The sequence below is a fragment of the Crinia signifera genome, chromosome 2 (assembly GCF_055691185.1).
Source record: "Crinia signifera chromosome 2, ASM5569118v1, whole genome shotgun sequence".
Taxonomy (NCBI): domain Eukaryota; kingdom Metazoa; phylum Chordata; class Amphibia; order Anura; family Myobatrachidae; genus Crinia; species Crinia signifera.
The window spans coordinates 350,947,527-350,969,254 of record NC_139218.1 but is presented as its reverse complement, the minus strand read 5'-3'; the positions used below and the strand labels follow the sequence as shown (position 1 = coordinate 350,969,254).

Here is a 21,728-nt window from a genome sequence, read left to right as displayed (position 1 = left end):
CTCCACCGAATACATTCTCCTGGATGACTGGGACGACATTTGGGATGACATTTGGGATGCCATTTATATTTTTGTGTTACTGGTAGTGAAATGTTTCAACACGTGTATAGGTAGGGTAGTGTAGGGGGGGGTACAAACTTTATTTCAACCCGGGGGGTATGTAGTGTGTAGTGTGTATGTAGTGCAGAAAAAAAAAAATACAAAAAAAAAAAAAATTGAAGGGTTCAAAAAAAAAAAAATGGAAGGGGTTAAAAAAAAAATGGAAGGGGTTAAAAAAAATGGAAGGGGTTAAAAAAAAAAAAATGGAAGGGGTTAAAAAAAAAAAAAAGGTCCTGCGCCAAAAATTGAGCACAGATGTTGGTCAGTAACGTCCGTCACTGAACAGCGCTCAAAGGCAACAGGAATTTGATCCAAAAAAAAAAAAAAATAGATCAACCCTGTGCCGAAAAAGCTGATCAGTGATGTACGTCACTGATCAGCGCACAGTGGCCACAGGACACACACAAAATCACAGTGTGTGTAAAAAAAAAAATGTAAAAAAGACCCCACAGCACTCACAAAAAATAAAAAAAGGTGATCAGTGATGCGACACTGATTACCAGTGAGGGGCAGCAGGTGCACAACCTTTGGTGGTACTGACAGGTATATATATAAAAAAAAACCTCTGTACCCCCAAAAAGTTGCTGATCACCTCAGATATAGTGATCAGCACAAAAGGCGGGGGCAGCAGACACAAAATTTAGCACTCTCTATCACTCTCTGTCACTATCTCTCTCTATCTCTCTATCTCTCACTATCTATCACTCTATGACACTGCAGCAGCAGCACTGACAGGTATATCTATATATAAAAAAAAACCTGCGCCCCCAAAAAGTTGCTGATCAGTTAATTTATACTGATCAGCACAAAAGGGGGGGCAGCAGTCAGTTATATAAAAAATATATAGCACAATCTGTCACTATCTCTCTATCTCTCTCTCTCTATCTCTCTCTATCTCTCTCTATCTATCTATAGCTCTATCACACTGCAGCAGCACAAAATATAGCACTAGGCCTCTCTATCTCTCTCTATCTCTCTCTATCTCTTTCAGTTATATAAAAAATATATAGCACAATCTGTCACTATCTCTCTCTCTATCTCTCTCTCTCTATCTCTCTCTATCTCTCTCTATCTCTCTATCTATAGCTCTATCACACTGCAGCAGCACAAAATATAGCACTAGGCCTCTCTATCTCTCTCTATCTCTCTCTATCTCTCTCTCTCTAACTCTCTCTCTATCTAATAAATCGCAGCAGCACAAGATGTCACAGGATGTCACAAGATGTCACAAGCATAAGCAATATCAATGATCAGGTAAGTATTTTGGATGGGTTCTGGTCAGTATAGGCGGCAGCTGGGCACGGTGACCGCACTGCACGCTATTCCAGACCGGAATGGCGTCTGCAGTGCAGTCACCGTTAGTTTAAACCCCCCTCCATGGCTGTGATTGGTCCGTCGGTCCGACGAACCAATCACGGCCTTTGGGGGCGGGAGGGGTGAGGTGGGGTGACACCAGTGTCACCCTTACACCCCGCGGTGATTGGTGCTGTACTTTACAGCACCAATCACCTCCGATCCCGTGTCACCGGCGAACGTTATTCGCCGGTGACACAGAAAACGCTGTGAATGGCTGTTCACAATGAACAGCCAATCACAGCGATCGCCGACGGGGGGGCGGCATCGCCGCCCCCCCTGGGCATGCACGGACATGTCTGCTGTCAGGGACAGCAGACATCGTCCCTCTGTCACTGCGTCTCTAGACGCAGTGACAGTTTTAAGCCATGACGTATATATACGTCAACGGTCGGGAAGTACTTCCCGGCCATGACGTATATATACGTCAAATGTCGTGAAGGGGTTAAAATGATAGGTACAATCTGATTGGGTTCTATGAACAACTTTTTACTTGTCCTGTTTAGAAGATTTGATGCATTTCAATCTCCAGCCCCTTCTAAACATGGTATGCCCTATTTACTGTACCTTCTATATACACCTTGATTTTCTGTTATAGTATTTTGTGTCCCAAACAAAAATCTAATTTTCACATGTGCGTACATAACCATTGTCATTCGTACACTCAGCAATTACACAACGATCCATCCATCTCCTCCGTTCAGATATTGCAATATGTGCATACAAACACTGCCACTTACCTATACACACTCTGGGTAAGTTGGGTGCATTCACACAAAAACAAGTTCAAATGGCATTTGCCATCCAGGTTGCTCATAATTAGCAATTTCACAACTAAACACTATGGTTTAACAGTGATATATTTTTTTCTATTTAGAAAATTGTTTGTTGTGGACTTGATTGTTAGGTGTCATTTTAAGGATTGAAGGTAGATCTGGACAGACAAATGGGGGAAATTTACTAAGATGGGAGTTTTATTTCACATGGGATGTTGCTATGGGTAACCAATCAGAATCTACTTATTTATTTAGCACCTTCTAGAAGATTGGTTGTCCATAGCGACATCCCATCAGAAATAGAACTCCCATCTTAGTAAAATTCCCCAAAATATGTGGTCTAATGTTTTCTGTACTCTGACCATATAATAACGGGACAGAGGCTTGCCAGAGACCCTAGGTGGTCACAGACTCTTGTTTGGAGTCTTACTGTGTTCCAAGCACTAATAACGTAACGGTAAGCTTGGATGAGTAGGTAATTGTGCTTGCAGAATACTGTGTCCAACGTTGCATAAACATTGAATGCAGTTTACATAAAACAAATGATGAATGTTCTGTATTTTTAATGAATACATCATTTGGTGCAGGCATGAATTAAGACATTAACCATTTCAGCGACCCAATGGGTCGTTAGGTCGTCAGTCAAAAAGTCAAACACTATTGGACGACAGTCAAAAGGTTGATGCATGGAAATAGTTGACATACTCAAAAGGTCATACTTTACCGTTCCAGTGCACATGGAGGGGGGAATATAATAGTGCCAGAAGCATGGTGAGCGCAGCGAGCCATGCGAGGGGATGTGGTACTATTATACAGTGTCCATGTCTACCTATGTTGACATAGACACAGAAAAATTTGAAACTGTTATGTAGCCCTTTTTTAATTTTGATGTTTTCCATGTAGACCTTTTGAGCAAGGCGAACTAATGCATCAACCTTTTTGATGTGTCGACCAATAGTGGTCAACATTTGACTGTTGACCTAGATACAAGGCGTACCTGTGGGAATTACCCTGCTGTACACTTAATGATTTCATACATTCAAAATCCCATGTGTATATACCATAGTTCTCTAAATGCAAAGTTTCTTTATTCCTTACAGTGCCAAAGGTACAGTTCAGAGAACCCATGTATATGGGCTTTGAAAAGGACGGAAAGATCTCGGCCATGGTGTACAGGAGCGGGGATGTCAGTTACAAGTCTACAGTACGTTGTTATACCCGGCAAGGGTCAGCGCAAGTTATGATGGATTTTGAAGAAAGACCAAACACAGATAGTTCCATCATCACATTCCTTAAAGGTATTTTTAATAATAATAATAATAATATGCCCTGTAAAGCATATTTACTGTTCTCTTTAATAACCTATTATAAACTATTTCTTCCAATTATGGCAAATAACAATTTACTCCTGTAGCCAAATATAATCGCCTCCAAGTACGTGTGAGATGCCGGACGAACTCAGAGGTTCATTTACAAGGCTACTACATTTGGCCACTAATGTCAGACATAAATTGTTGCGTGGTGTCCACATTACGGCCATCTTATACTGAACAAATTAAATGTCCAGTTATCTTTGTGCTCATATCATTCAAATTGTATGAAATACCCTCCTCCCCTCTCTAACACTCCATGCTACAGGTATTGGGACGGAGGGAGGACGGGTGACCAAGCAGAGAGCCAGGAGGATTTACTGCTCTATGTGTGGCTGGATTGGCCCCTCTGGCATTTACCAGAAGTGCATAATGGGCCGTCTAGCCCTGGCTTAGTCTCTACTAAAGCCTCTCCTGCCTAAATATTATGGGGGAAATCTACTAAAGGAAATTTGTAAAAAAAATAGGTGTATTTGTATCCAGAAATACACTAATTTTTGACATTGACTATCCCAAAAATACGGCAATTCGTATTCATATTGATGTGCTATCAATACGAATACGAATTGCCGTATTTTCGATATAGTAAATGTCAAAAATAAGTGTATTTCTGTATACAAATACACCTATTTTTTACAAATTTCCTTTAGTAAATTTCCCCCTATGTGTTTAACTCCCTCCAAAATCAACTTATGTTCTTAAACTTACAGTACAGTACTTTCTATTTCAGCCCCTTGTCTTTATCCGTCTCCCCCCTCAATATTTAATATCCTCTCCTTCTGCCTCAATATATTACCTCACCCATTAATTTCACTCTCTGCTATTGTAACTTCCCCATATAATATATATATATATTTCGGGAACAATTCCCCATCTTCATGGAAATACAAACCGATGCTGCAATACAATGCATATATATAGCAATTCAGCAGGATCTAATCAATTGCGTGTGTTCTCACCTGTCCAATGCCACGAGACACAAGAGACCACGCGGGACGGGAACGAACGTAGCTGTAGCGTTGCCTAGCAATGTAACAACTGACCTCAATGAAAAGATTAAAATCAAAACTCCTATAGGGCCCTTTTTGTAATGTAATGTTACAGACATGAGTATAGGCATATTATTATGAAAATTTACAATTTATAAATGAGTAAAGTATATCATTAAGGAGAATAATACAAAAGCAGACTATAGGGATAAAGGCTTTGGTATATATCACTAATAAACTACAATAAACATTGTAGACCCAAGGTATCATTTATTGGAGCAAGTGTATTTAATGTATGAATCCATTTACTCTCCCTCTGCACAATTACCCCCCTCTTATTGCCATGGGTATTTGGTCAATTATAATTGCTCTCATACTGGCTACTCCATGTTATATTAGGGCACAGTGTCTGGCCACTGGTTGCTCACTGTGACCACTTAGTAAAGCTTGTATAATAGCACTACAATGTACACTAAATTGTCTTTGGGTATACCCCATGTACGAGAGTCCACAGGGACAGATTAACATATATAAATATATTTTATGTGACACTGGTATGGTTTATAATATCAGGGAGTGGTGCAAACTGACTCATTCATTCCTTTTCATGTCTTGATTATGAAGCTGCAGGATGCAGCTCATTCATGTCTATGATGTGATAGGAGTATGGTCCCGAGCTGTTATGTCACCACCCAGCATCACTCAGAATATGGTGATCCCTGCACCTTACACTAAGGGGATGATTCTGGTTGACCTGCAAAGCTGAAAAAATTGCAGCTTTTCAGCTCCTCTAAACGCCACCCGCACAACCGTCCACCCCCCCTCCCAGGACGATTCCCATTCACAGCCTTTCAATGCGGCATGGGCAAAATCATTCGATGATCACCAACCATCAAATGATTTCTACACCACTCGCAGATCTAAGACACCTCTCTGGTGTCTTAGATCTGCAGTGTTCTGGTGAGTGGAATCTGCTGATGTCAGCTGCCCAGCACCCGCGTCACAGGCACATTTTCATGGTGTTCCCATGGGCGCAGCCCCTCGCCGCCGCCTGCCACCCCCAGCCCCCCGCCCGCACTGCTAGGTGTGAACGGGCCAGCAAATAAGCAATTTGCCGCACCAAGTGGCTGCACATGCGCATAAAAGTTTATGCTCATGCGCAGGTGCTAAACATCGCTCCCCTGTGCGAACGTGCAGGGGAGCAAAGCGACCTGAATCATGGCCTAAATGCAGGAGGAAGGGGAAATTGTGCGTTTCCCAAATTAAAGACAACACTTCCTGGGATGCATTAAGAGGTTCTGCTAGGCCTAAATATGTACTATCTTTATTGAGTTTACTTTCAGGTCTTATCATTTGTTATGTTTGCACATTTGCAGGTTCTCATTGCTGTGACTAAAATGAGTTCCTTATTATCTTTAAAGGAGAGACAGAGCGTCCTTGCACTGTTGTGCTCATGGACGATTCCATCCACGAGGAAGAAGAGGAACTGCGACTAGTCCTTGGCACTCCAAGAAGCGACTCTCCATTTGGGGCCTCCATTGGCGAACTCAATGAGACCTTAATAAAAATTAAAGATGATGCAGACAGTAAGGCACTCATAACCTTATAAAAGAAACCGTGAACGCAAACCTCATAGCTAATACCTAATAAAGTTAACTCATAAACATTTTTATGTTTCAGAAGCCATAATAAAGTTTGGAGACACCAAGTTCAGTGTGAGCGAGCCAAAGGAAAGTGGACAAATCGCTGTTGTAAAAATTCCAGTTGTTCGTCTGGGAGACACTTCAAAGGTTTCCATTGTGCGTGTGCACACAAAGGATGGCTCTGCTACTTCTGGAGAAGATTATAACCCAGTGTCCGAAGGTAGGCTCTACTGCATTTATAGACCTCTGATCAATACCTTACCCACATAGCAACATGTTGGTATTTATCTATGACAAGCTTATTGATCTCATGACGCAACAAAAGAATGTGCGAGGAAGGGGGACAATGCCCAGAAACTCTAGGAATGCAGGGTGAGAGGATTAGGAACAGAGCGGGTCTGTTTCAGTGACGTAAATCAAATTCAGAGTGGCGGAAATAAAAAAATAAACATCAGAAATGAAAAATATATGATTCTTTTACAAATGTTCATAATTAACACTCAATAATAATTTAAGTTTTACCAATATTTGCATACTGTACATAGAATATATTATTTTAGCAGTTTATTCTACATTCCAGATGTATTACTAGTTTATTTTTCAATATCAATTTAATTTTATTATTGTTATTATTATAATCATCATTAATTCTAGACAAGTTAGAGTATTCTCAAAAATGCTATATATTACAGCTCTTGTATATTTAAAAAAAAAATTTAGTTTAACAATATTTAGAGGAGAAATTCAAAACCATTTTAAGCTTTTTTCTTTCAAGTGATAGACAATGACCTGGGTTAACTCAGAAATGAAATACCCACTTGTGCAGAAACTTGTCTAAGCAGGGATGGTTGACCTTGCTGATCTTCAGAAATCAGTTCTGAAAGGAAGGGATTTCTTTCAAGGAAATCCCAATATCTACACATAATTATATTGATACAAGTTTAGGATCATTGCTTGTTATTAATCAACTCTCACACTATGGGTGATATTCAACCCCCCCGCCACTATTTCCAATGGGAGAAATAGCGGCAGGCGCTTATTCAATGCTGTCTTTCCCGACAGCATTGAACAGGCATCTCGGAAAAACAAGCCCGACTTTAAAAGCAGTTGGGCTCATTTTGCCGAGAGCGGCTGTGAATTGTGAATTTTGAGTTCACGGACAGATCTCGATGATCCACGGCCGTTTCTCGCGGATATGCCCCCTTTTTGGCACTCGGAAGACAGGACATTGAATCAGATATGCAGTTTAGCGGGACGAGAATGGGACCGGGTCACGACTGTCGGCCCGGCACAACCATAGGTGCCGATTCTGTGGGTGCTCAAGGGCCCGAGCACCCACAGGAATTAATGAGCACCCACGTGCCCGTAACTCCAGAGTCCCAATGCAGGGCCACTGTATTTGCTTGTTGAGCCTTTCAACAGGCTTGAGCACCCACCAGCAAAAACATAAATCGGCACCTCTGGGCACAACAGTCGTGACCCATGATTGAAGACATCCCTAAGTAGCAAAAAGTGTCATTTACGAAACATAAAACATAAACTAAATAGGCTTATATCAATTATGTGTTAAACAAAGGTTTAAATTAAGTATAAAGCATACTCCTATGTTATTTTAATAGATATACTGACCATTTGTATTTCATTTATTAAATGCAGAGTAACCAAATACTGTAATTTATTCAGGAAGTCATTAACATATTTTAGATACTAAAACCAACATAAAACAGAACTGATTAAAAGTAGCATTCACAATAACTTAAAGATAGACAACTATGTTAAACCAACAGCTTTTCACAGGCAGCGAACCTTATGGAAGCTTTTAGATAAAAAGAAAGTAAACATCACTAAAAAGAAACGTAATGACAATTTACAGTATATAAAAAAGGAAATCTATATTTTTTTTCAGTACATTTATTTCAATATAGCGCTGTTCGTGTTCAGCTTGTAAACAGTATTTATAAGATAATTGCATTGGTTTAGTCATTTATATTATACAATAAAAAAAATTAAATAATACTTTTTTTTTCGCCCTCTACACTTGTGTTTAAGAGATTGAATTTAAGGAGGGTGAAACCCAGCATATCGTGGAGATTGAAGTTCTCTATGATGGAGCTAGAGAAATGAGAGAAGCTTTTACTGTTCATCTGAAACCTGACGAAAATATGGTAGCAGAAATTCAGGTAATTCAGAAAGCATGTACAGACAGTATTTACTGTAACCGATAGTTTTTATTTTTGTTTTGTTTTATTTTTTAACTTATGTCTTTGCTCTTTTTTTTTTTTTTTTACTATTTATTATTTCAATTTTTATTGGTACACATTAAATATTCTATATCTTTGGACAGCATCTGGTACACTGATGATTGATAGAATGTGAGTTTGTGTCTGTGAAGCTATTTCTTGTCAGTGGGTCCGATAATTAGGGTTTATGCTGTGACCTTCCAAATGCCATAGAGAGAAGATACTGCCTCAGGAGACACAAACTCCCAATATGTCAGTCATTGCAAACACCATTCAAAGCTGGGTGGAAAAAGGTCAGGTTAAAAAGTCTTCTATATTGAATATATTGCATGATCGCATACAAAGAAACTAGAATGCTGCCTTGGGGAAATCTTTTAAGTAAATTATTTTGAACTTGCTGATAATAAGTCCAATTTTCTGTAATCATCCACTTTAGGGTTGTCATCATTTTCTTACCCCTCCTAGACAGAAGTAGACAGTCATTAAGTTAATAACCTGCTGGCATTAAATAGACTTAGGGACCGAATTCGTCCCCGTCCCCAATGGTGGGGAATTGCACATGTGCAAGCCCCCGGAGCAAACGCCTTTGGTGAGTTTCTCACTCGCCAGGGCTGTTCATTCCATAGTGGGAGGGCAGGGGGTCGGAAGTAGGGGGAACCCCAGTGTTTTATGGGCATTCTAAAAATACTGCTGGGCATACCCCAGCAGGAGCAGGCATGTCGATGTCAGGGCAAGCCTTGAATTTGGAGGACAGCGTTCAAATGAAAAGTAAGTCCTGGCTTACTTTTCATTACAAACTAAGAAAGAAATCATTCGATGGTGAGCGACCATCGAATGATTTTTCCTTCCTACGGCAGCATGCGAGTGGATATGTAAGCGTATACATCCACTCGAATGCAAATGCAGTGATTCGCTCGGTGGGTGGGGAAGCCGTTCACTGGGGTGGCATTGGTAGTGCAATAAAACAGTCAATATTACCAACTGTAAACTCTAAATATGAATACAATATAACCAACTGTAATATGAAATTATTAATACAATATAACCAACTGTAAACTCTAAATATGAATACAATATAACCAACTGTAATATGAAAATATTAATACAGTATAACCAACTGTAAACTCTAAATATGAATACAATATAACCAACTGTAATATGAAAATATTAATACAATATAACCAACTGTAAACTCTAAATATGATTACAATATAACCAACTGTAATATGAATATATGAATACAATATAACCAACTGTAAACTCTAAATATGATTACAATATAACCAACTGTAATATGAAAATATGAATACAATATAACCAACTGTAAACTCTAAATATGAATACAATATAACCAACTGTAATATGAAAATATGAATAGTACAATATAACCAACTGTAAACTCTAAATATGATTACAATATAACCAACTGTAATATGAAAATATTAATACAATATTACCAACTGTAAACTCTAAATATGAGTACAATATAACCAACTGTAATATGAAAATATGAATACAATATAACCAACTGTAAACTCTAAATATGAATACAATATAACCAACTGTAATATGAAAATATGAATACAATATAACCAACTGTAAACTCTAAATATGAATACAATATAACCAACTGTAATATGAAAATATGAATAGTACAATATAACCAACTGTAAACTCTAAATATGAATACAATATAACCAACTTTAATATGAAAATATGAATACAATATAACCAACTGTAATATGAAAATATCAATACAATATAACCAACTGTAATATGAAAATATTAATACAATATAACCAACTGTAAACTCTAAATATGAATACAATATAACCAACTGTAATATCAAAATATGAATACAATATATCCAACTGTAATAAGAAAATATGAATACAATATTACCAACTGTAATATAAAAATATTAATATAATATTACCAACTGTAATATGTAAATAACACAAAAACACGTTAGCCTACTTTTACATAAATCCCACCAGAACAGGGTCTCAATGGTCAACTAATCCCTTGGACTCTTCTTGCTGGGGTAATATTGCAAAGTACTGCTACTGTATGTCCTTATGTAATTAAAACTTAGGTAACGTTTTATTAACTCAGAAATCCATGAAAAAAATAAGTATTTTTTTTAACATAAGTCACTGTGACAGGCTATAAGAAGATGCCTGCTAATTACAGTTTACTTGGTTTGCTTATTCAAGCTTTACAGTTCTGCAGAGTTTGTTCAGTGTTATGGGATTACCATATCAACCAAGTCACATGCAATAATATTAGTGAGCAGAAGCATTGGAACACACCTCTGGCTCAGTACGCACCGTACAGTCCTCCCCCTTCTCCTCTCCCCTCTGTTATTACATACACAGTAAGAGTAAGTACTGTATGGTAGGCAGACATATTTATCTTCCGTTCAGAAAGGATTTTAAAGAGATAGTATTTTTAGCAGAACGGGCAGATGATCACTAATGTCTGCTAGCAGTGCAGGTAGCTCCCTGTGATTGTTGGTCGGACAAAAGCACGAGGAGATGCTGATGATGCTGAAGACGGAACTGGAAGTGATTCAAAGTGGTTCATCTCCATGGCAATGGGAGACTTCTTCTGCCTTCGGGAGACTTCCGCCATTGCCAATATTATTTCCAAGTACCCCCAACTGGTCTGCAGAGTACCCCCAGTTTGAAACCACTGGACTAGGGCAAGCATGGTCAAACAGTGCTAAAAGATTAAAGAGACCTGTCCTGTTAGAAACCACTATTCATAGTTTAATAATTCTGAGTAAGTATTTTATAGCTGGTAGATACAGGCGTTAGTCAAGTGCTAATATGTAGGGTAAATATTATACATCATGGACAGTTGTGTATAGATGCTTCTTCTATAGCTGTATATTGTTTTACCAATGTCAGATTTACAATTTTTAGATGACCAAAGCCATTGTGTACATTGAAGAAATGAACAGCATGGCGGATGTAACATTCCCCTCGGTACCCCAAGTCGTCTCTCTGTTCATATATGATGACGCCTCAAGAGCAAAAGACAACCCCAACCCTATTGCGGGTTACCCTGTTGCCTGCATAACAGTGAGTTCTGTTAATGATATTCAGAAACATAATCTGCTATAGAAAATTGTCTGCTTTCCTCTTCTTCTGCAGTTGTGAAATAGTGAATGCATGGAAAAGTCTTGCTGCTATAATACGTAATCATTTTAAAGAAAGACCATTGTGAAATATAAATCATGTTAGTGCTAATGAGCATATTTATCAATATTATCTATACTAAAATAATGTGAAGAGGTTGTTTACACACTCTTTTAACATTATTTTTTTTTTTTTAAATAAACTTTTTATTGAGACATTGTATACATAAAAGAGGTATTATACAATAAACATTGTACAGTGTTTGATATATAATACATTTTTGAACAATGTACAAAAGTCTGGTGTCATAACTTTTAACGGTACTTGTTACCTAGCACGGCCACCCCGATTTGCATCGGGGTGGTCGTGTCGGAAAAATTGCGTCGGTCGCATCGCATGCGACGCGATCAACCCGATTTTTACATTCAATCAAATGTGAATAGGGTCCATATTGGCCCATTTCACATTGTTTCCTATGTGAGATGGACTTAATCAAGTCTATCTCATCTTGTGCCATTATAATGGCACAAGACCGACGCGATGCTCCCGATTTCAATGTTAAAAAATATTTTAACATTGAAGCCTATGGCAAAATCGGGGGCATCGCGTTGGTCGCGTCGGGGGCTATGTTAATGGCCGCGACCGACGCGATGCCCCCGATTTTGCCTTTGGCGGTAAAATTGACCTGATTTCAAAGGAAATCGGGTCCATTGCAGGCATCGTGTACCTTAACTTTAAGGTACACGATGCCCGCGATTGTGGCCATTCTAGGAAACAAATACCCTTTTAACATTATTTTAATATCACCAAAATGTACTAATTTGCTTTGTCTTTTAGTAATTAAATCTTCCTGAATTTACTAACATTAAATTGTGAAAAAATACTGGACAGAGCCTTGTGATAATAACACCATCTTCAGATAGCATTATCCAAGCTACCTTTTTGGTTCCCCTACTCTAGCTCAGCCTTCCCTACCTACTGGGAATTTTTTTAAAAAGTAGAAACACAAACAAAAGCTTAAGGTGACTCTATAAAGTCATGAGTGCGGCTGGCAACCGAAAAACTCTGGGTTGGGACTAATCCTCACATGGATGGTTCTAATTTAATGTTTCTTAGCAAAGGAAAATTCCATATATTTTTTAAAGAAATACGTGGTTGAGGTACATATAATACGTACAAAAAATATAAATTAACATTCTGTTAGAAAATAAAAATGTTTAGGCTACGTATTTGTTCCAGGTATTTATTTTTTATTTCCTTCTTGTTACTCACCTCCTCTATGCTTTTGTTGGTATATACTTTTTAATGCCAGTGGCATTTCATGAAAGACAGCAAGAGTAGACCGATTCAGCAGGATTTTGGTAGATGAAAAGAAAAATGTCTACTGTACTGTAGCTCTGAAGAATGGAATTGAAAATCGTTAATGATATCGTTCGGTGATGTCATCCTGTCCCCTCTCCATATATGCAGTCATCAATGTCAAATTCAAAACTGAGCTGCATGTACAGATGATGGAGAATACCGATAACGACCCGAGGGAGCGCATACTCACTAGACGATTTTACAAATAATATCGCTCAGAAGGGCCAGAATGAGCGATATTGTTTGTAATATCGCTTAGTGTGTATGGGGCTTTAGTTTCTTGACCCAAGAGTCAATGCATAAAGCAAATTCTTATTCTATTTCCTATATCTCTGAACATGTCACTCTTTCTTTACAGGCTTGCAACCCTAAATATTCTGATTACGACAAAACTGGCTCTTTATGCACAAGTGAAAACATTAATGACACTCTGACCCGCTACCGCTGGCTGGTCAGCGCACCAAGGGGCCAGGATGGAGTAACCAGCCCCATGAGGGAGGTTGATTTTGACACATTCTTTACATCTTCAAAAATGATTACACTGGATTCTATATACTTCCATGCAGGCTCCCGGGTGCAGTGTGCTGCGCGCGCTGTGAATTCTGATGGCCATGAAGGTCTGGAACTCTTGAGTCCAATTGTAACTATAAGCATAGAAGAAGGTGAGAATTTATGGGGATGAAAGAGAGAGCTCTAGTTAACAAGTTTATAGCAGGGTTGCCGCAGGGTCCCCCTCCCAGCCCCCCCGGAAAGGACGCATCCGGGGAAGAGGGGGTCCGTGGGGGGTCCCGTGGGTCAAATGACGCGATCACGTCACTTAAACCCCACTCCCCGCAGTGCAATGCATAAAATACCGGCATTGCACGGCGGGTGGGGGTTAAAATGACGCGATCGCTCTAGCCATGCCCCTAAACGGCTCATCACAGCCGTGGATCCGCCCCTTTTTCCTCCCGGCTTTGGGCCCGCCCCCCTGCCATACTGAGCTGGCTGCTCTCTCCTGAAGAGAGCAGCCAGAAAGTCGGCAACCATGGTTTATAGTATTATTTAATCTAGTTACCATCAAAATAATGGAACAGAACAGTAATGTCAGTGCGGGCAGCTGGGCACACTAGAACAGAGCAACTTTTAAATTGCTCCTTCAGGCGCCATCTACTGGCTGCCAGCATGCAAAACACTTGAATTCTTTCCATAGAGATGAGGAGCAACATTATCCTTTTATTATATAGGATTTCAATATGTCTGGAAACATAACTTCATTTCTAAATTGCCATTCAATTAATAATCTAACTAAAATGTGAATTCCAGTGTTCAGAGTTTACATGAACTGTTTATGAAATTAATTGTATTATAAAATAAAATCTATATTGGATTTCTCTATATTAATGTTTGGTTATTTGCACCCAAGCAATGCATGTCCTTCAAACACAATCTGCATTATACAGCATAGGCAAACAACAGGATACTCCTAATCTGGCGCAAATGTGGATGTTAATTAAATAACGAGCAGCTGGTTAAATTCAGGGGACCATCAACTTCCCCAACTCAGGAACCGTAGAAAATAGAAAAGATGTGAATAAAACCAGCGCTGAATGGTGAATGGGAGAGTTCAATTGGATATGATAAACAGCATAAATCCTACTTTTGAATGTCCCATAGATGTATGCAGGTGGCAGTAACTTGAAAGGCAGGTGGGATCAGAGATATCCCCTAATGACAGACACTTACTTTCAAGTTCTGACCCGCATGCACGTAGCAGTATCTGTACAACTTCAAAAATCCCCACGTCTGTATACAGGCAAATTGGAGTCAGACTTACTTTAGCTTTCTGTCACGCGTGTACGTAACAGGTTCTTTACACCAAACGCTCCACTCCTCTGCTGGTAAAAACGATTTATTCTCTCAGACATACAGGTAAAAGCGGGGGTAATGTACACGGGAACAGGTAGTATGAAGAAAAAGGACACGCTGGGACGGATGTCAGATGAACAGGCGGGCAGCGCTGCAGACGCTGCGGCTTCAGTCCTCTGATCTGTGTCTTTGTCCTTCCTTCAATAGAGTCGGCATCAACGCGTTTCGGAAGATATTTTTCCTTTGTCAAGATATGCCGCTGTGCTTCCCGGGCTTCTTTTAAAGGAAGGCTTGTTGGTCACATGATGTCTATTGACCAATGAGCAAAACCTAGCCCGGCTTGTATTATTTAACACAACTACCTACTCATTAGTATGCTGGATACAATTTAAACAAGCAGGTGAAGTTAATACAATCGTTGTAAAAACAACTAAAATCTCTATTTTAATACATATCATAAAAAACTCAATTTAATACATATCATAAAAAACTTTAAAACATGATAAAAAAAGCATCAGATAACAATTCATTAAATATCGCCTAACTCTCTACAAGCCGGTGTTTGAATGAACTTGCAGGCATTGGAGATAGGGGAAATAAAAACAGAAAAGAATGTGCATGATTAGCGTAAGACCATAAAATCAACATCATAGAAAAGACATCATAAAAACCATTTACATTCAAAATCTAAATTTAACCCATTGGGGGAGAGTGTTCTGAGGTCAAAAATTGTCCTCATCTCTAATCTTGCCAGATCACTCTCCGCATTGCGTGTCCTCCAATTTTTGTTGCATAATTTTATACCGCAAAAAGATTTAAGAAATTTTATATCGCAAACATGCTTCTCCTTAAAGTGCATCGACACACTATGTAGATCATAACCTTTTTTAATGTTACGAGTGTGTTCTGTTAGTCTCTCCTTTAGCATACGGCCAGTACGACCTACATATTGTAACCCGCATACACATTCCAAAAGGTATACTACATTTTTTGACCCACAGGTAATGAAGTCTTTAATTTCATATTCCATGTTAGTAACCTTGGATCTGTAACTGGTTATTTTATTTTATTTTATTATAAAATAACCAGTTACAGATCCAAGGTTACTAACATGGAATATGAAATTAAAGACTTCATTACCTGTGGGTCAAAAAATGTAGTATACCTTTTGGAATGTGTATGCGGGTTACAATATGTAGGTCGTACTGGCCGTATGCTAAAGGAGAGACTAACAGAACACACTCGTAACATTAAAAAAGGTTATGATCTACATAGTGTGTCGATGCACTTTAAGGAGAAGCATGTTTGCGATATAAAATTTCTTAAATCTTTTTGCGGTATAAAATTATGCAACAAAAATTGGAGGACACGCAATGCGGAGAGTGATCTGGCAAGATTAGAGATGAGGACAATTTTTGACCTCAGAACACTCTCCCCCAATGGGTTAAATTTAGATTTTGAATGTAAATGGTTTTTATGATGTCTTTTCTATGATGTTGATTTTATGGTCTTACGCTAATCATGCACATTCTTTTCTGTTTTTATTTCCCCTATCTCCAATGCCTGCAAGTTCATTCAAACACCGGCTTGTAGAGAGTTAGGCGATATTTAATGAATTGTTATCTGATGCTTTTTTTATCATGTTTTAAAGTTTTTTATGATATGTATTAAATTGAGTTTTTTATGATATGTATTAAAATAGAGATTTTAGTTGTTTTTACAACGATTGTATTAACTTCACCTGCTTGTTTAAATTGTATCCAGCATACTAATGAGTAGGTAGTTGTGTTAAATAATACAAGCCGGGCTAGGTTTTGCTCATTGGTCAATAGACATCATGTGACCAACAAGCCTTCCTTTAAAAGAAGCCCGGGAAGCACAGCGGCATATCTTGACAAAGGAAAAATATCTTCCGAAACGCGTTGATGCCGACTCTATTGAAGGAAGGACAAAGACACAGATCAGAGGACTGAAGCCGCAGCGTCTGCAGCGCTGCCCGCCTGTTCATCTGACATCCGTCCCAGCGTGTCCTTTTTCTTCATACTACCTGTTCCCGTGTACATTACCCCCGCTTTTACCTGTATGTCTGAGAGAATAAATCGTTTTTACCAGCAGAGGAGTGGAGCGTTTGGTGTAAAGAACCTGTTACGTACACGCGTGACAGAAAGCTAAAGTAAGTCTGACTCCAATTTGCCTGTATACAGACGTGGGGATTTTTGAAGTTGTACAGATACTGCTACGTGCATGCGGGTCAGAACTTGAAAGTAAGTGTCTGTCATTAGGGGATATCTCTGATCCCACCTGCCTTTCAAGTTACTGCCACCTGCATACATCTATGGGACATTCAAAAGTAGGATTTATGCTGTTTATCATATCCAATTGAACTCTCCCATTCACCATTCAGCGCTGGTTTTATTCACATCTTTTCTATTCTGCATTATACAGCATGCATATGAAATTAACTATGTTCTTTCTCTATAGGCCTTTGCCAGCCTAGAGTGTCAGGTGTAGTGGGAGCGGAACCGTTCTCTGCTAAAATGCGATACACTGGATCAGATGACCCAGACCATCCAAACCTCATTAAAGTCACTGTTACTCTGCCTCATATGGATGGTAAGTTGCTGCTAAGAAACTGATGCACTATGTGACTGTATAGCAATACTGGAGGTGCCGCTGTGCCCCCAAGCTGGTGTGGCCATTCCCCTTTAAAGGAGTGTTGCAATATGGTCCTCTTTTTCACACATGTGACTTTGTCCCCATTGAACAGGGTCCATAAGATCGCATATATTTCGAGTTACATTTTTCCATTCTCAGATTATTTTTCTTCTGTTTAATTTAGTAGATGTCATTTCTTGGTTACTTATTGTAGTGTCACTACGTTTTAGGCATGCTGCCAGTTGTATCAACAAGAGAAATGTCCAACTTTGAACTCACGCTCAGTCCTGATGGTACGCGGGTGGGAAACCACAAATGTTCAAATCTTCTGGATTATGGCGAAGTAAAGACTCGTTATGGATTTTTAACAAATGCCACCAAGAATCCCAATGTAATAGGGGAGACCTCTCCTTACCAGTACAGCACACCGCTCCGAGGCTCCAGTACATTACGTTTCTACCGAAATCTTAACCTGGAGGCCTGTTTGTGGGACTTCACCAGCTACTATGATATGTCTGAACTCCTGACGGAGTGTGGCGGCACAATCGGCACCGATGGACAGGTAATCATTCTCCAGTTATTGTTAGAAGTTTATGTTTTGAAGAAGTTATAAGTTGCAAAAAAATTATATGTGGTATCATGATTGGCACGACACTCATAATCTAAAGCCATTAGGATGTTGTCGTGTCATCCTTCACATAGCTTCACATTTCCAAGTTCATGAATCAATAAAAGTTAATACAGGTTGGGTATCCCTTTTCCGAAATGCTCGAGACCACGAGCTCGAGACCACCTATATAAGGTCCCACACTTGCATGTCAGAGCACAAACAAAGCATGAAGCCAAAGGAATTGTCTGTAGACTTTTGAGACAGGTCTGCTGCTTTGAAGGTCTCAATGAGGACAGTGGCCTCAGTTATCTGTAAATGGAAGAAATTAGGAACCTTCCTAGAGCTGTTTCGCCATTAAACTTGAGTGATTGGGGTAGTATTGAGCAAAGGCTGTGAATACTTATGTACATGTGATTTCTTAGTTTTTATTTTTAATACATTTACCTTGCACAAAATAAATCACCCAAATCCAACTCTCTCTCTGCACATGTTGAATCTGCATCACTTGCGGTGCACATGGTTTTGTCCAATTGAGAGAAAAAAATGTGATTTGCGATCAAGTCTGAATTAGGCCCTTCATTTGCTTTTATACGACTCCCCTTCATCTCTACTAATTTTTCAATATGGCAGGCATTTAATAAGAACAGCTGCTGTATCCGATCTCCCCTGTGTTAGAAAGACATGGACAATGCAGAGGGAGAATGGCAGATGTACCAGATGTATGACCCTACTAAACATTTTCCTCCATACATACACCCTAAAATGCCAACTTGATAGCAAAACTCCACCTGTCTTCACATAATAGCTGCCTATTTTGAGGTTCCGAGATTCAGGACTGTCCTTCCAAAATTGGGGGAGAATTGGGAATTGGGAGTGTCTCGGGTACTATTATTGGAGGAAGAAAAAGTATTTAGTAATATTGATATTTAATGGAGAAAACCCCTTTAATACCTTCTGGTTTCATCTTGAGTATTAGACCTCTGCGGTAGCAGTTGCTGATTTACTCTCACAAACATCAAAGACCCCCTGATGTTTCCTGGGGATTGCATCTTAATGTATCATTAGCAGCATAGCAAAGTTCAGAAGAAATACATTAAAGGCAAGGCCCATTTAAAGGTATGATTCTAGCCAAGGAACTGTGCCAATTCCGTGTCAGATTTAGATCTTTTCCGAATGTCACAAAGCAGTTTATAAAAAGGACTTTTTATAGACAGGTCAGTATACGATCAAAATAAATTTACTGTGCTGCGTACATGATCTGTACTAAGCCACAATATATTTGTATTTTAATTATGGAGTCATTTTAGGTAAGGTTTTTTACAGACAAGAACCACTGCCTGTATGTCTATTTATCATATAGGCCCCTCCCACCTATGGCACATAATACATTTTGAAACTAGTCAAGGAATGCAACAATACTAGTAATACCAACTTTTCTCAGCAACGCCACCTGTCTTCAAACACTGGTACTTCTTGATCCACCCTTGTGTGTGTATATATATATATATTATATTTATACATATATATATATATATATATATATATATATATATATATATATATATATATGTCTAGTGTCCGTGAGTCTCTGAAACACTGCCATCTGCTAACAGAGAGCAAAACTACATCTCTTTCTCACACATGCACAATCACACATACAGAAACATAGAGACTAGCTTTTGAAGCTTTTGCTTCAAGCGGGAGTAGCTAGTATAATCTATATATATGTCTAGTGTCTGATTGTGTGTCTCTGATATGCTGACATCTCTTAGCGGCAAGTGAAACTACATCTCTTTCTCTCTCACACATGCACAAACACAGAGGCAATCATAAGGTAGCAGACTTGCTTCGAGCAGGCATACTAGTGTATATATATATATATATATATATATAATAAGTTGAAGAGTGTGTGTGCGTGCATGTGTGTGTGTGTCTGTTGCATTGCGGGCACACCGTGGCACTCAGAGCTGCCAAATTTGGCAACAATGTACCTCTGGACCTGGGGGTGTGCACCTCGAAGCCGTTTTGGGGATATTTCACTTAGAAATGTAAAAAAGCACCAAGTTTCAGTTTGCCTTTTTAATGGTCTGGGGAAAAAATCGACGATCTGGGAAACTGAAGACAAAGGAACCACACCTGAGTTCATTGCTGTCATTTAGTATGAATGCAAACACATTCTAGCATTATGGTGAAGGCTTTCAACAATTGGGAATACTTGGGGAAATACATAGACCACACATCACACACACACACACGTACACATTGTACACACACATACACCCACACACAGTACACCATATACGCAAACACAGCACACTACACACACATATACCATAGGCGTGCGCAGCCCATTTTATTAGGGGGTGCACCATTGGAAGGGTGTGTACATCACGCCTACTGGGCGTGTCCATTACCGCCTACTGGGCACCAATTCAAACTAAATAGAAGGTGACTTATTTATGTGGATTCAGTATTGAATCCCGGCGGTCGGGATCCCGGCGTTCAGAATCCCGACGCCGGAATCCCGACAGCCGAAATGCCGACAAGGGGGGGACGTGGATCGCCCCCCCCCCCTTGCGAGCTCGCTGCGCTCGCCACACAGCGGGCCCGGTGCCTCGCTACGCTCGGCACACTAATTTATTCTCCCTCCAGGGGTGTCGTGGACACCCACGGAGGAAGAATGTGTCTGCATTTCGCCGGTCGGGATTCCGGCGTCGGGATTCTGAACATACACATAATGCCACTCACCGTAATGCCCATTACACATAATGCCACACACCATAATGCCTATCACACATAATGCCTATCACAGTAATGCCCATTACACATAATGCCACACACTGTAATGCCCATTACACATAATGCCACTCACCGTAATGCCCATTACACATAATGCCACTCACCGTAATGCCCATTCCACATAATGCCACACACTATAATGCCTATAACACATAATGCCACACAGTAATGCCCATTCCACATAATGCTACCCAGCATAATGCCCATTACATATAATGCCACACACCATAATGCCCATCAAACATAATGCCACACACAGTAATGGACATTCCACATTATGCCAGGGGTTGACAAATTTTTGTAAAATAGGGATAATAGGGACAGTGCGTGCTGAAGGCGCGTGACAAAAATTTACAACATAATGCCTATTACAAGTCACACAACCATTACATAGTATACCACATGCCATAATGCCCAATACACATTATGCCACACACTGTAATTCCCAATACACATACCAAACAATGTAATTCCCATTACATATTATGCCTCACACCGTGATGCCCATTACACCTCACACTGTGCTGCCCGTTACATGTTGTGACACACACTGTGATGCCCATTACATGTTGCACCTCACACTGTGATGCCCATTACACCTCACACCATGATGCCCCTTACATATTATGACTCAGACCATGATGCCCATTACACCTCACACCGTGATGCCCATTACACATTATGCCTCATACCGTGATGCCCATTACGCCTCACACCATGATGCCCATTACACATTATGCCATGCCCATTACACATTACTCCTCACACCGTGATGCCCATTACACATTGTGCCATAATGCCCATTACACATTATGCCACACACCATAATACCCATTACATA

The 21,728-nt window shown here is 39.6% G+C and overlaps 1 protein-coding gene across 1 annotated transcript in view; it reads left to right on the top strand.

The window, feature by feature from the left end:
- The window catches only part of FREM2 (FRAS1 related extracellular matrix 2), a 191,780-nt gene that overhangs the window by 133,947 nt on the left and 36,105 nt on the right, over nt 1-21,728 (top strand). Inside the window, exons 9-16 of the mRNA XM_083169759.1 lie at nt 3,329-3,526; nt 6,009-6,173; nt 6,268-6,450; nt 8,280-8,410; nt 11,398-11,556; nt 13,334-13,637; nt 17,305-17,436; nt 17,709-18,040. Of these exons, the coding sequence (XP_083025885.1) occupies nt 3,329-3,526; nt 6,009-6,173; nt 6,268-6,450; nt 8,280-8,410; nt 11,398-11,556; nt 13,334-13,637; nt 17,305-17,436; nt 17,709-18,040 (1,604 nt within the window). The remainder of the gene's footprint in view (nt 1-3,328; nt 3,527-6,008; nt 6,174-6,267; nt 6,451-8,279; nt 8,411-11,397; nt 11,557-13,333; nt 13,638-17,304; nt 17,437-17,708; nt 18,041-21,728) is intronic.